A 13,085-nucleotide genomic window follows, 5' to 3' on the forward strand; every position below is an offset into this window, starting at 1 on the left:
CAGTAAAACTTTTCTTTGTACCCTCCACTACCTCTTCTTGACTGTGTGTCCTAGTGCAAGTTACTTAACTGTTGTGAGTTCCAGTTTACCTTTTTTGGTTTTGTTTGTTTGTTATTTTTCAAAACAGGGTTTCCCTGTGTAGCCCTGGTTATCCTGGTACTCTGTAGATCAGGCTGGCCTTGAACTCAGTGATCCACCTGCCTCATGAGTTCTGGGTCCAAAGGTGTGTGCTACTACCACCCAGCTCACAGCTTACATTTTAAAGACTTAGCTTTGGAGCCTTTATTTACTACAAGAGAAACAATAGTTGAGCACCTGATCCATTTTAGCGTCTAAATGATCCTGGCTTCTGGGAATGGAATTGGGCTTGGCTTAAATATACTCTTCAGCCTCAGTTTTCTAGTTTGTGGAATGAGTGCTTCAGATTAGGTAGTAGGTTGAAAAGCCTAAATATGTGACTATAGAAGCACTCTTTGTAGAGTTTGGACAGCAGGAAGCATGTAAGCAGCAGCAGTGACTACTTGATGCTTGAATTTCCAACCCCCAAAATAATCCCATATTAAAAAACCACAGAATTCAGTTATTATAATTATAAGCTATAAGCCTAGATTTAAGACCCAGCTTTAAGACCCCTTGCTACTTGTGGTTTCTCCTGGTCATGTGGTTCTGGTCCATGATGGCTTCTTCCTCTCAGTCTTCTCTCTTTCCCCTCTCATATTCTTCTGGCTCTCTACCTGTACCTACTGTCAACCCTCCAGACCCACATTTCCCCTCCACTGCCCAGTCACAGGTTCTAGCCTTTATTGACCAGTTAAAATGGGAGAAGATTCACAGGAGATCACCTGAGTACATGATGGGCTGCTTGTCAGGGCCAACCCTTCTTGAGGAAGCAGAATTAACGTCAGAATATAAACAGCATTAGGACAACCCACATTTCCCTCTTTTTGTCCAATTAAAAAGGCTCCTTCTCTTATGGTAACAAACAATAAATATGTAGTAGGAGCTATTTTGAAGCAATTATGAAAATAGTAAGTGTGAATTACACTTATAACGTCAGTCCATTATACTTGGCAATCGACATAAAGTCCTATCCTAACTAAAAGTTTACAGTTCCATACCTCAGTCATGTTTGATTTTAACTTGTATTACCATCTAAAAAAAAATCCTTTCAAATCTAGAACATCTTTAATGTTATCTGACTTAAGTTCAGTTAAGAGACTATAACTAGTCTTCAACCCCGTCCGAGATCTGAGAAGAAATTAAATATAACCTGAATATGTAGGAAGCACAAAGATAAAGCTTCCAAAGCTAATGTAAATTGTAGAGACATCTGACTGCCTGGATAGTCCCCAATAGTCTTTAAAATGTCTGGCCTAGGACCATCTGACAGACCTTAAGTGAAGCAGGAATTATGAAGGACTAGCTTACTCTGTCTTGGCAGAACTTAGCAGTCTACTATCCAGCATCCAGTTTGCCCTTTTTTAGACAGCATTTTGTCTGAGATGGAATGAAGGCAATTCTCGCCCATTGCATGACTAGCTTGCCATAATTGGAGCAACTCCATATGGAGGTAGTGATGCTCAATATCTTCTTTGAAGTGAGATAGGGATACTGTCAGGAGCAGACATGTCTCGTAGTCAAAAGATCTTTTAATAATAGAGATAACATTAAATGCCATAATCTGTGGATCTCTGATGTTTTTGAAGATTATCTATATTGCATAACTAAATTGTCAAACATTATTTTTAGCTATTCACTATTTGAGTAATCTTGAAAACACTTGTTGTAATTAACCAAGTTAGAATCTAATGTAACCATGAGTTTCACTATCTGACTGTTAACTTGCAGTACTTAGCCATCCTAAACAGTTTGTACTAGCAGCTGCTAAAAGGACTGGGTCTAAGCCTTGTATTATTAAATGAGTTGCATAGGTACAGTGCCTATCTAAGAGTAACTATTAATTTTAAATTTTGTATCAATATACAAAGATTTATACCAATGAAAACCTTAGACCAGTCTCAATATATAAATTTTGTACCAATGTAAGAAATTATAACTTCAATTTTGCATCAGATATAACGATTTCTACCAGCCAGGCAGTGGTGGCTCATACCTTTAATCCCAGCACTTGGGAGGCAGAGGCAGGCGGATTTCTGAGTTCGAGGTCAGCCTGGACTACAGAATGAGTTTCAGGACAGCCAGGGCTATACAGAGAAACCCTGTCTCGAAAAAAACCAAAAAAAAAAAAAATGTAGAAAAGATTTCTACCAATATAAGATTATAGCTATACAGTGCTTTAAGAGTAAAATTAATATCCTATCCCTATTTGTCTATTTGTCTGATTTCTATAATATTACTGTAGTCCCCCTTTTCTTTTCCACCCCCTTCCTTTACCTAAGAAGAAGGTTCGAAAAGAGGAAAGAAAGGTAGAAATCCAAGTCTAAGCTCGCTAGTTTCCTCCCTGCCCAAAGGTAGAACATTTGCAAATTATCCCTTAAAATGATAACATATCTATAATTCATAAAATAACCAGAACCATTCACCCCAACCTTGATTGCTTCTTGCTGAGTTGGGGCTTTGAATTCCCTCCTGGGGACCTAAAGAGAAATAGGAAAATTGGTTTTGTCAAGGGAAGGCTAGCTGGTATCATTTGCCATCCAGTCTCTATGCGCTGAAAAAGTTCATGGCTTAGCTGAAGTCCTGCCTGCAACAGTCTGAAAGACTGAATGGGCAAGCTAGTTGTTCTGGAAGTGTCCTAGAAGCAAGTCTTATGCCTTTATTGACCAGTTAAAGTGGGAGAAGGTTCACTTGAGATCACCTGAGTATGTGATGGGCCGCTTGCTCTTCAGGGGCAGCCTTTCTTGAGGAAGCAGAATTAATATCGGAATACAAACAGCATCAGGACAACCAACAACTGGTAGTTTTTGTTGAAGTGGAATTTGAGCTTTCTCTAAGTAAACTAAAGTAAGTGGGCCTGGTGTGTGCTTGTTACCATGCTGAGGGTAGTGTCTGTAAACTGTGGATCAAGCACTCCTTAGAACAATGCTTTGTTAGTGAGCCAAAAGAGTCTCTCACTGCAATGGAGAGTCTAGCATATGATATTGCTGATTTGGAACATGCTACTTGGCCTCTAAGCTCCTTTTCTCTTTTGTAAAACAGTGGAGACTGCCTTATGAACCCAGGCATGCCTGGTAAAAAGTATTTTTAAAAAGTGCATTGTAAATTAAGACATTTTAATTAAGAAAAGAAACTTAGTACTTTTGAAGCAACTCAAGAAGTTCTCCCTAAGCCTGGTCCTCTAGGTTACTTGGGGCCATGTATTTGTAGAAGGATATAGGCTTGAGGTTTTCAAAAATCTTTTCCTCTAAAAAGGTAGCATCCTTAAAATTAAAAAAAGAAAAAGAAAGGTTTCTTTTTTTCTGTGTGTGTTGGCCTGCATGTGTGTAAGTGTACTGTACGCATGCCTTGTGCTGGTGCAGAGCATACGAGAGCATCGGATCCCTTGGGACTGTAGTTGCAGATGGTCACGAGATGCCACATGGGTGCTGAAGATAGAACCTGGGTCCTGCAAAGAGTTGCAAGTGTTATTAACTGCTGAGCCATCTCTCAGCCCTTAAATATTTTTGTTAACAGATGCCTTTCTATAATGTAATAAAATAATATAGTGAGCTCATTTGCATCCAGTTTTCAGAAAAGCAGCACCTTTCTTGTTCACTTTTTTTCAACAGACTGGTAGATTTTAATTAACAAGGGCTATGAAGTGATTGCCCTTGAAGTCATTTCTTTATTTAGATTTTAGGTTTCCCATAGGCCTTTTTGATTGTTGTGTAAAACTAAAAAATAAACTTATGATAAAAATGATAATTATAATTTTTTATGTACATTGTAAGTTTTATGTTTTCCCTAAAGTGTAGACACCAGTATTTTAAATAGGAAGTTCAAAACCAAGGGTGGTAGTTCATGCATTGTAACCCTGGCACTAGAAGGCTGAGGCAGGAGGATCACTACCAGTATAAGGCCAGCCTGAGCTACATAGTGAAATCCAGGCTAGCTAGTGAGATCCTGTCTCAACTCTTTTCCTCTTTGAAAATCTTTTTAAAGTATATATATTCTCACAGGCATGAGAGGCTACTTGACTAAATGGGAAACATGCTCCCAGTCTTGTTTCTTATATTTGTAGGACCAGTGTGTTTCCTGTTATCACTCACTTATTCACAGAAAGGGTTTTTGAATTTAGAACATGTGAAAGATAGGGGGGGGGTGGTTAGGGGATATGGGAAAGACCAGCTTTGTAACATTTGGCCTAAAGCTAGACTCTCTGGAGTCACTGAATCTTAAGCCTAGGCAGCAGCACTTGGTACAGGCAGAAGGAAAATTAGTTTAGTTTGCCTCAGACGGAAATACCCATTTATGTTTCGAAAGAAATGGAAAGAAAAGGTTAAAATTTAAATGCAGTTTCAGTGGCTATGATTTTCTAAAGATGGCATTTATGGTATATTACAGATTTTTAGGTAGTTTTTTGGGGGCTGTATTGAAGATGCAAGAAACTTAGCATTGGCTTTGTGGAATTTTTTTTTTTTTTTTTTAATAGTAGCACTCTGTAAATTCCACCAAATAACATAGTTTTGAAAATGAGGGCTGAGGACAGAAATCTTATAGTCTACCAAGAAGCTGGGGATAGTCTGCATTTGGAAGTCAATTTGGCCTTTGCATCAGCTGAGTATCATCTGGCCCTGATGCTAAAGTGGTCAGGACTGCTGTACAGTGGGGGATACTGTGTATCTAGAAGTCAGTTCTTCTGCTTTGTATCACCTAAGCAGCATCTTGACCCTAAAGTGGCCAGGACTGCTGTTTAGAGGCTTTGGGGAAAAGAGCATTCAGGCAGCCACTGTATCAAATGACCTTTTCCCTTCGTGGGGAGGTGAGATGTCCTGGAAACAGAGCTAGACAGTCTGTATCAGCTGGTGTGTTGTGAAAGTGATGAGAGAGACTTCTGTCATGTAGCTCAGGATAGCTTCAGACTTGAGAAATAATTTGAGTTCTTGATCCTCCTGCTTCCACCTCCCATGTGGCTGGGATTACAGGTGTGCACCATCTATGGTTGGCCAAGTATTTTTATTTCAGATAAAGCTATTTAAGAGGAGGATTGAGGATTTTATGGGCATTTAATCTTGAATTTGGCTATAGGCATCTGATTACATATATAGACTGTAAAATACTGTTGAAAGGTGCTACTGTCGGCAGAACTGAAAATACAGAATGCACGTAGATGAAGAAAATGTCCCATTGGCGTTAGGTGAGCTAAGGCTGATGGGTTCTGGGCAACATGCATGTCAGTGAGTGAGGTGGCATGGCTTTGGTAAAGCTGTTTTTTTCTTTTGTTTGTTTGTTTGTTTGTTTTTGTTTTTGTTTAGGAGAGCTGTGTCCAGATGTTTTTAGTTTGAATTAGCTTTGCAGAGGATTTTAAGAGTGGAGAGTGATTGCTACTGCAGAGTAAGTGTAGAATGTTCTTTTTTCATCTTAAAGTAATCAAATACTGGTTGTTAGCCCATTTTCCTTCTTTCGCAGGTAAAAAACAAGAAGCAGATGAGTTGAGTGGAGATGCTTCTGTGGAAGATGATGCTTTTGTCAAGGTAAAGTGTCAATCACTAGGTTAAGGTGTTTGTGTGATGAGTTCGTGGATATTGACCAGAGCAATAGACATGAAAGTACACAGGTTAAAGAGACTTTTAAATATTTTTAAATATTGGCAGGCCCACGAGCGCTCATAATTGAAGTATAAAAGAAATAACTCTTTAGCTAAGAGAGACATGAAGAAAAACTTAAGCTGGGTGTGTTGGCACACGCTTTCATTCCTAGCAGAGGCAGGCCTACCTAGGTTACACAGACCCTTGACTAAAAAAAAAAAAGCTAAGCCTGCCCCATGTGTTTGGGCATTTAAGTGGGAATCTAAAGTATGAGGAGGATCTGGGAACAAGCAGAATAATGGTGTATTAGTTCCACCAGGAAGGGTACTGGTATTTCTTTCATTCTGTTCATTGCATTAACTTTTATGTACTATAATATGTAGGACTTGATGATGTAGGCTTTAAAACTGGAGAGGGAAAATTTCTGATATGTTACTACCTAGTAAAGATCAAATAAAGAAGTCTGTTATGCCCTTTAAAGAGAAATACATCACACCTTTTTGAACCAAAAGGAATGTACCTTAAAAAAGTAATTTACTTCAAAAACAGAAAATTCAAGTAAGTAATTTTGATTGGGGCAGTGGTATTCTGTGTAGTACAGTTATAGAAGAACAAGTTATTTTAAGTTGAAGTTGGGTATTTTATTTTGTTTCTTTCAATGGAAAGTGGTGTGCTATTCATTGGGTCTAAAGGACTGTGACATTTGCAGGCATTACTGATCACAGTTCTTTTTAAATCATATGCATTCTCATTTATTCTGGATTCTGTGTATAGTTACTTCACATTGTCACAATTGTCTCTGAGTGTTTGTGTGTTCTGCAATGAGGTCAGCTCATGTCCACTTTCTGGCCTGTAGCTCCTGTAGCCTAGCTCTGTGTCTCTCTGCTCTACACTCATCACACCACACAGAGGTGGAAGCAATTAGTTGAGAATAGATAGTTTTGGGAACTGTTTGCCTGGGGAGCCACTAAACTTAGTGACTGCACTCCTGTGTCAGCTCTTGTTTGAGCCTTTGAGAACTCTTAAGTTTTGGTGTCTATTATTCTTGTCTTTCCTTGGGTCTGTTTCTTTGTTATTATTTTCTCTATTTACTAGTGTGTGATTAAACAAAAATTATAAGTTCAAAAAACATTGCAACTTGTAAAAAATGTAGGTTTCTGATTTATCATTCTTTTATATGTGTTGGTATTTGTTTGTATGTGTGTTTGTGTGGGCATCTTGGATGCCCTGGAACTGGAATTACAGATGGTTGTGAGCTACCATGTGGTTGCTGGGAATGTAGGTCCTCTGGAAGAGCAGCCAGCATTCTTCACCATTGAGCCATCTCTCCAGGCGCCCAGACTTTCAGTTTTGTACTGTTTTAATTTGTACCAGTCATTTGGAATGTTGGAGAAGACACATGCTTCATTGAGTAGAGTAGAGAGATGGCCCATCTACTGGGAAGGATACCTTTGTGTCAGACTTACAACAACTTGTGTCGTTATCTACAAGAACAAAAAGGATATTTTTTTAAGATAATTCTGTGTGTGAATGTACCTTTAGTTCTTAATATTTCTTTCTTCACTTTGAAAGTATATGTAAAGTATTTGGTAAATAAGTGAATTTCTTCTCTTGCTTCTAGAATTGTAATTTTGGAGACTTAGACTAGTAGTGGGTAAGTGGCACCTAATGCCTAGAAACTTAGCCAGTGTAGCAGTTGTTTCTGTGGGGAAGTGAAGTCCAGGGTTGCTTCAGAAAGGTGCAATCTCTTCAGGGACTCCCTCTGTTGTTTGCTTCTGTGATTTTTGCCATTATCAGTTCCCTACCCTGCTATCAGCTTCCAAGTCTCCCCAAGTCATACCAGAGCCCACTCTATAGTCACCATGCTGTAGAGCAGCATGGGCCTCTGCCCTCTTCACTCACTCGATAGTCTTCCCTTTCTGAGGTCAGCTACAAATGGCAAGTAGACTGGTTTTTCCTCTTTAGCCCAGAAACAACTTCTTAAATCTTCTTGATTCATAGCAAGAATAAGGAAGGCACTTCCATGGCTATCAGCCCTTCCTCCCACCAAAATACCATATCTCTGTATATTTTGAAGAAACACAGACCTTGTACGGAGCTAATCTTACCCTGTGTCTTCCTTCCTATTTAGAGTGATAGTGAGAAATTTTAAAGACAAGTATCAGTATATTACGCATACTTTTCAAGAGTAGACTGATGCAGCAGTTGGGAGTTTATTATTAATTTGAAGTAAACTTTGTGTTTACATATGCATATGACTTCCAGGCTCTTTGATATTAAGTGAGACTGATACATGGAGAATGTAGTTAGTTCACTTCTTAGAAGCTGTGTATGCCTCTGGATAGTTTTTTAGACTGTAGCTTGGTAACTCTTAAATACCTGAACTTAAAGTACCTCTCTAGGATTCAACTTGCTATTTAAGTGTGAAAATTGAGATCCAGTCATGGCTCATTGGTTTTGGTACTGACTACCTATTTATGTGACAGGTAAAATGCTTGCACTTTCACTTTGGGAATATCATGAAGTACAGTCAAATCTGCCATATGTAGAGTTGTAAATTTCCAAAAGTGTTTGGTGGATAACCCACACCACTTTGCCTCTAGTTGTACCAAATTTTCTTACCATTAAAAGGACTGTGAATTGGAGAATCAAGAGACACATGACCAAGATGGAAATGACGAACTAAAGGACTTGGAAGAATTTGGTGAAAATGAAGAAGAAATTGTGCATTCCCGGGAGTTGCTTTCTACAGAAGAGAACAAGAAAACTCATGAATTTATAGAGGCAGAAGCAATAGAAGATAGAGAAAAAGAGGACATCGAAAGTCAGGTCTTTAGCCAGTTTTGTTAAAACATGACAGATAAATTAAGATTTACTAATAGAAAGTATTCTTTTTCCTAGTTGATTTGGAGGTCTCAGAATTTACAAAGTTTATTTATAAATTACTTAGACTCGTATCACCTAAGGCGTTTACATTTTTTGCTTATTTTACATGTATATTTACATAGTTATTGCCGTGCCGTAAATTGCTGTTGAGTCTATATTCTGCTTATATAACATGCCATAATGACTTCATAGTTAGGCTACTTTCTGTGTAGCCTCTTTACAGCCTTGGATACCTAAGGTTTGTAGTTTTTTCATGTCACTAGAAATGAGTGTGCCTATTTCACTCTGACCTTGCCCGTATTACTGGGTGGGCAAGTGAAGGGGGTAGGACTCTCTACTCCCTTTTGCTGCTTCAGTAGGATAAAAAGGTATCTTTATTTATTTATTATTAAGGGTAAGAAAATTAAAGATGAATTATAAGGCAATTTTCAGGTATTTCCTTAACAACAGACCACTTGTCCTGCTTTGAAGTATGATAGATCTTAGGAAAACCATTGGGTTATAGGGAATGAGGACTTACTCATAAAACACTTGCCTCCTGCCTACCCTGGTGAAGGAGAGGCTCAAGAGTGTTCTCATTATAAATAGGCATGACTGATTTTTTTATGTTGTCATAGAGAGTGTAGCCTGAATTCCTGGTTTGGTTCTCATAGTTAACAGAGCATGAGGCAAATGATAACCAGGTATGAGCATCAAGTCATTCCCATTGTACCCAGATGTTTTGTAAAGCAAAGCTGTTGTATACCTTTTACTTAGGAAACTGAAGCTCAAGAAGGTGAAGATGACACCTTTCTAACAGCCCAAGTAAGTTTGCACTTAGTCCTGTGAGTATATGTTGTGGGTGGAAGGGCTTGGAAAGGCAATTTTATATTTTTACTTTGTAATTTTCTAATTCATTAAACTGCCTTGTTTGATACGGAACTTTGAATGTGATATGTATAAACTGTTGACAGCTGAAGGTTCTGGTGCCACAAAAATGATTAGGAGTTGAGGTTCCTATTATCTTTAGAGTTAGAAAGTTGAACTTTTATGTAAAATAATAGACTTCTCAAAAAACAGACTTTGGGAAGTCTATAATCTTGGTTTGTTCCCCCATGCCCCCAATTTGGTATAAAATAAATAACTTAGAACTATGATATCCTTTTCAATGCCCTAATTTTTTATTCATTTAACATTGCTAAGGTAAACTTCAATAACAGCATGAAAATTCCCTTGTTCTTGACACTGTTGTGTTTGGTGAATGTGGTGAATGTCCTGGTCCATGTTATGCATAGTGTACATTTGCAAGTGTGTTCCCAGTGTTGTAAACAACATTTATAGCTCAGTTTCTACAGTGTTAAAAACTGACCTCTGTCTTTTCATTTATTCACAAGGACTTGCTGTATTTTAACTCTTTAAAAACCATGCCTTCAGATAGAGACACTGTACCACTTACTGTGGACCAGATTGCCAGATCTAGGGAAATTGATGATCTAATTTGGGACTCTCAGTAGTGTCTACTTGAAGAGCAGTTACAGGAGAATGTGTTCAGATTGCAGAGCTGGGGCTGGAGAGATGGCTCCCTGGTTAAGAACATTTGCTGCTTGCAGAGGAGCTAGGTTTGGATCCCAGCACCCACCTAGTGGCTCCCAACCATCTGTCACTCCAGTCCTAAGGGATTAGCACACCTTCTTCTGACTTCTACTTGGCACCAGACATGCTCTTGGTGCACAGATATGCATGTAGGCAGTACGCCTTTGTAGTGGCTCTCTGGCCTTTGCCATGGTGACCTCACAGGTACAATGAGGTGAACTGTGGCTCCCTGTTCATCTCAGTGGAAGAGAACTGACATTTCTGGAAGCAGTGTTTCTGGATTCTTGTAATACTCAGAAAGGGGCCATTTGGACTATGAGAGGCAGCAGGCCTGTTCCTCTTCTCTGTATACAATCATTTCTGTATGATGAGGGAGATCACGCTTCAGATGTAGGGAATACTTTTCTAGTTTACTAATTTTTCAGAAAACTGGAATTGAACTTTGTATTTTTGGCAGCTAGCTTTTTGAGTTCTACTGCTGGGATGCTTCCGTGGTTACAGAGATTGTAAGCTGCATGCCAGGGTGGCATCTGACTCCTGTCTACATCCCAGGCTACTGTATGACAACATATTTAGCAGGAAGAAATGCAGTACTCATGGAACTCATGAACGCTTGTCTTTTTTAAGTTTAAACAGATTTTTATGGGATAGAATAAGCGAACCATCCTGATAGTTAAAGAAAATGGTTACTTCAGAGACCAAGATATAGCCATTTTGTATCAAAAAATAAGGAGGCTACATCTTTAGAGAAATTTTAAGTAAAATCTTTTAGCTCATAATTATAGAGCATAGTGTAACCCTGACCCTTGGAGGTAAAACAGGTGCATTACAGGCAGCAGATTGCAAGTTTAAGGTCAGGTTGAGTTGTGGAACTAGACCCTGACTAAAAATCTACAACAAGAAAATATAATATCCTTTATTTTCCTTTGTGTAAATAACGTGTATGCAAAACACCCAGAGACATAGAAATACATGCAGATTCTCCTGTGAGCTGATGCTTGTAAAAATTTTTCATGAATATATCCGATGCCTTAGGGGTAAATAACATGTAACTATTACCCATCTTGAGCTATTTCAGCTCCTTCAGTCTGCTTCACTTCTACCTCCATCTATATTGTGCATCTATATTTCTGCAGTTTTTAAAGTCAAATGCATTTTCTATGACAAAGTTCAATGTGTAGCTTTGAAAGAAATTATTAATAGAAAAATGATAGTGTCAATAAGTAATGAAGTCAATATTCAGATATCTATTCAGCTATGGATTTTTTTTACACGTCTTGTTTGAATTCAAAACTATCAATTGTGATTGATTGGCATGTCTGTTAATGCCCTTTTAATCTATAGCCTTGCTCTCTGACTTAGTTTCTCCTAGGTTTACTTGTTGAGAGATTTTGTTGATAATCTCATAGAGCATGGGTCGTAAAGTCTTCCTTTAAGGGCCAGATAGTAAACATTTTAGCTGTTTTGGGTCGTGTGGTCTGTGTCATAACCACTCAGCTGTGCTGTGATAGTGTGAAAGGAGTTAGAGATGATGTAAAAATGAATGGGCCTGGCTGTTTTTCAATAAAAATAGCAGTTTCCAAAGCCCTGCATTAGAGCTTCCAAAGTCTAGATTTTGCTGGTAGTATTCCATGGTGTCTTTGAACATATTTCTGCTTACCATAGTTACTGTTAAGTTGGCAATAGACTACTAGGCTTACTATCAGCAAGGATAGTGTGAGAGACAGGTGCTTTACTGGTAGGATGCCACCCTTGTGCTGTTTTTTGTATGAATCCTAAGTGATGAGTTTCAAAGTGGTCATAGTATTAACCTCAGTATTCCTAGAAAAATTAAATTTTTATATACTAATTAGTTACAAAGTAGTATTTATTAAGGAGAACCAGGATATGTATTGTTTTTTTCTCCTTTTATTCACCAATTTCCAAAATAATAAGCTAGTTTACTAGCACCTTCTAATGAAATGAACTTTTGATTCTCTTTGCTTTTTGTCCTTTTTATTTTAGACTCATGGCTTTAGTATATTTAATGTATGTCAGTCTATTGTTATCATTGGAATGAGTGTTCTCACCTTCTGCTAGTGAGCATTTTTAGCTATCCTTATTTTTGGTGTATATAAAGGTTCTCCAGTTTCTGCTAGACCTGTATGTATCCACTACTTTTTGTTAGTGGTCAATGCTGTGTCAGAACAGCAGTCAGGGTGAGTATTCACTGTTCCTGAGTTGTTCATCATTTCTCGACCTTTTCTGTAAGTAGCTCATAGGGATACTTCCAAGTTACCCATTTCCTGTAGCTCACAGAACATTAGTAGATATAGTAGTCTTAAAGTAACATACCACCACCACCAAGGCCATTAATGACGACTTGAGAGTTCCCGTTATAGCATATTCTTACGAAGATGAACAAGTTACTGTATTGCAGATCAGTCGTGCCCCTTAGGAGTAGTGCACCAACTGGTACATACTTCTTTTTATTTTGGTTGATTTGTTTCATCCATTTTTAATTGTTGGTTTAAAAAAGATCTATAAGTTTTGAGACTCTACAGTTATTTTAATCTAATTCTATACATATTTAAAATATTTTCTTGATTTCACATCAAAGATATTGAGAAAGTGTCATTGTAGTTCCCTGCTACTCCCTTTTTAATAATTTTTTTGAAAATCCTTAATTAGGACTAGAGAGAGGTCTCAGTGGTTAAGTAGCACAGACTGTTCTCTGAAAGGTCCTGAGTTCAATTTCCAGCACCCACATGGTGGCTCACAACCTATAACTGCAATTTAACTGTAGTCCTGTGGAATCTGATGTCTTCTTCTGGTGTGCAGACATACATGAAGGTAAAATACCTGTGTATATAAAATACATTAAAAAATCCTTGACCTAGTCTATTTCTTTAAAAAAATACAAACAAGTCAGGCGGTGGTGGCACATGCCTTTGATCCCAG

The 13,085-nt window shown here is 38.1% G+C and overlaps 1 protein-coding gene across 4 annotated transcripts in view; it reads left to right on the forward strand.

Moving 5' to 3' along the window:
• The window catches only part of Sltm (SAFB like transcription modulator), a 45,743-nt gene that overhangs the window by 9,043 nt on the left and 23,615 nt on the right, over positions 1-13,085 (forward strand). For 3 of the 4 annotated variants that reach the window (XM_028771306.1, XM_028771307.1, XM_028771308.1), the window contains exons 3-5: positions 5,569-5,633; positions 8,319-8,516; positions 9,330-9,377. In XM_028771306.1, the coding sequence (XP_028627139.1) occupies positions 5,569-5,633; positions 8,319-8,516; positions 9,330-9,377 (311 nt within the window). The remainder of the gene's footprint in view (positions 1-5,568; positions 5,634-8,318; positions 8,517-9,329; positions 9,378-13,085) is intronic. The other variant, XM_028771309.1, reaches the window with a different exon arrangement.

This window comes from Grammomys surdaster, unplaced genomic scaffold (assembly GCF_004785775.1).
Source record: "Grammomys surdaster isolate TR1022 unplaced genomic scaffold, NIH_TR_1.0 206, whole genome shotgun sequence".
Taxonomy (NCBI): domain Eukaryota; kingdom Metazoa; phylum Chordata; class Mammalia; order Rodentia; family Muridae; genus Grammomys; species Grammomys surdaster.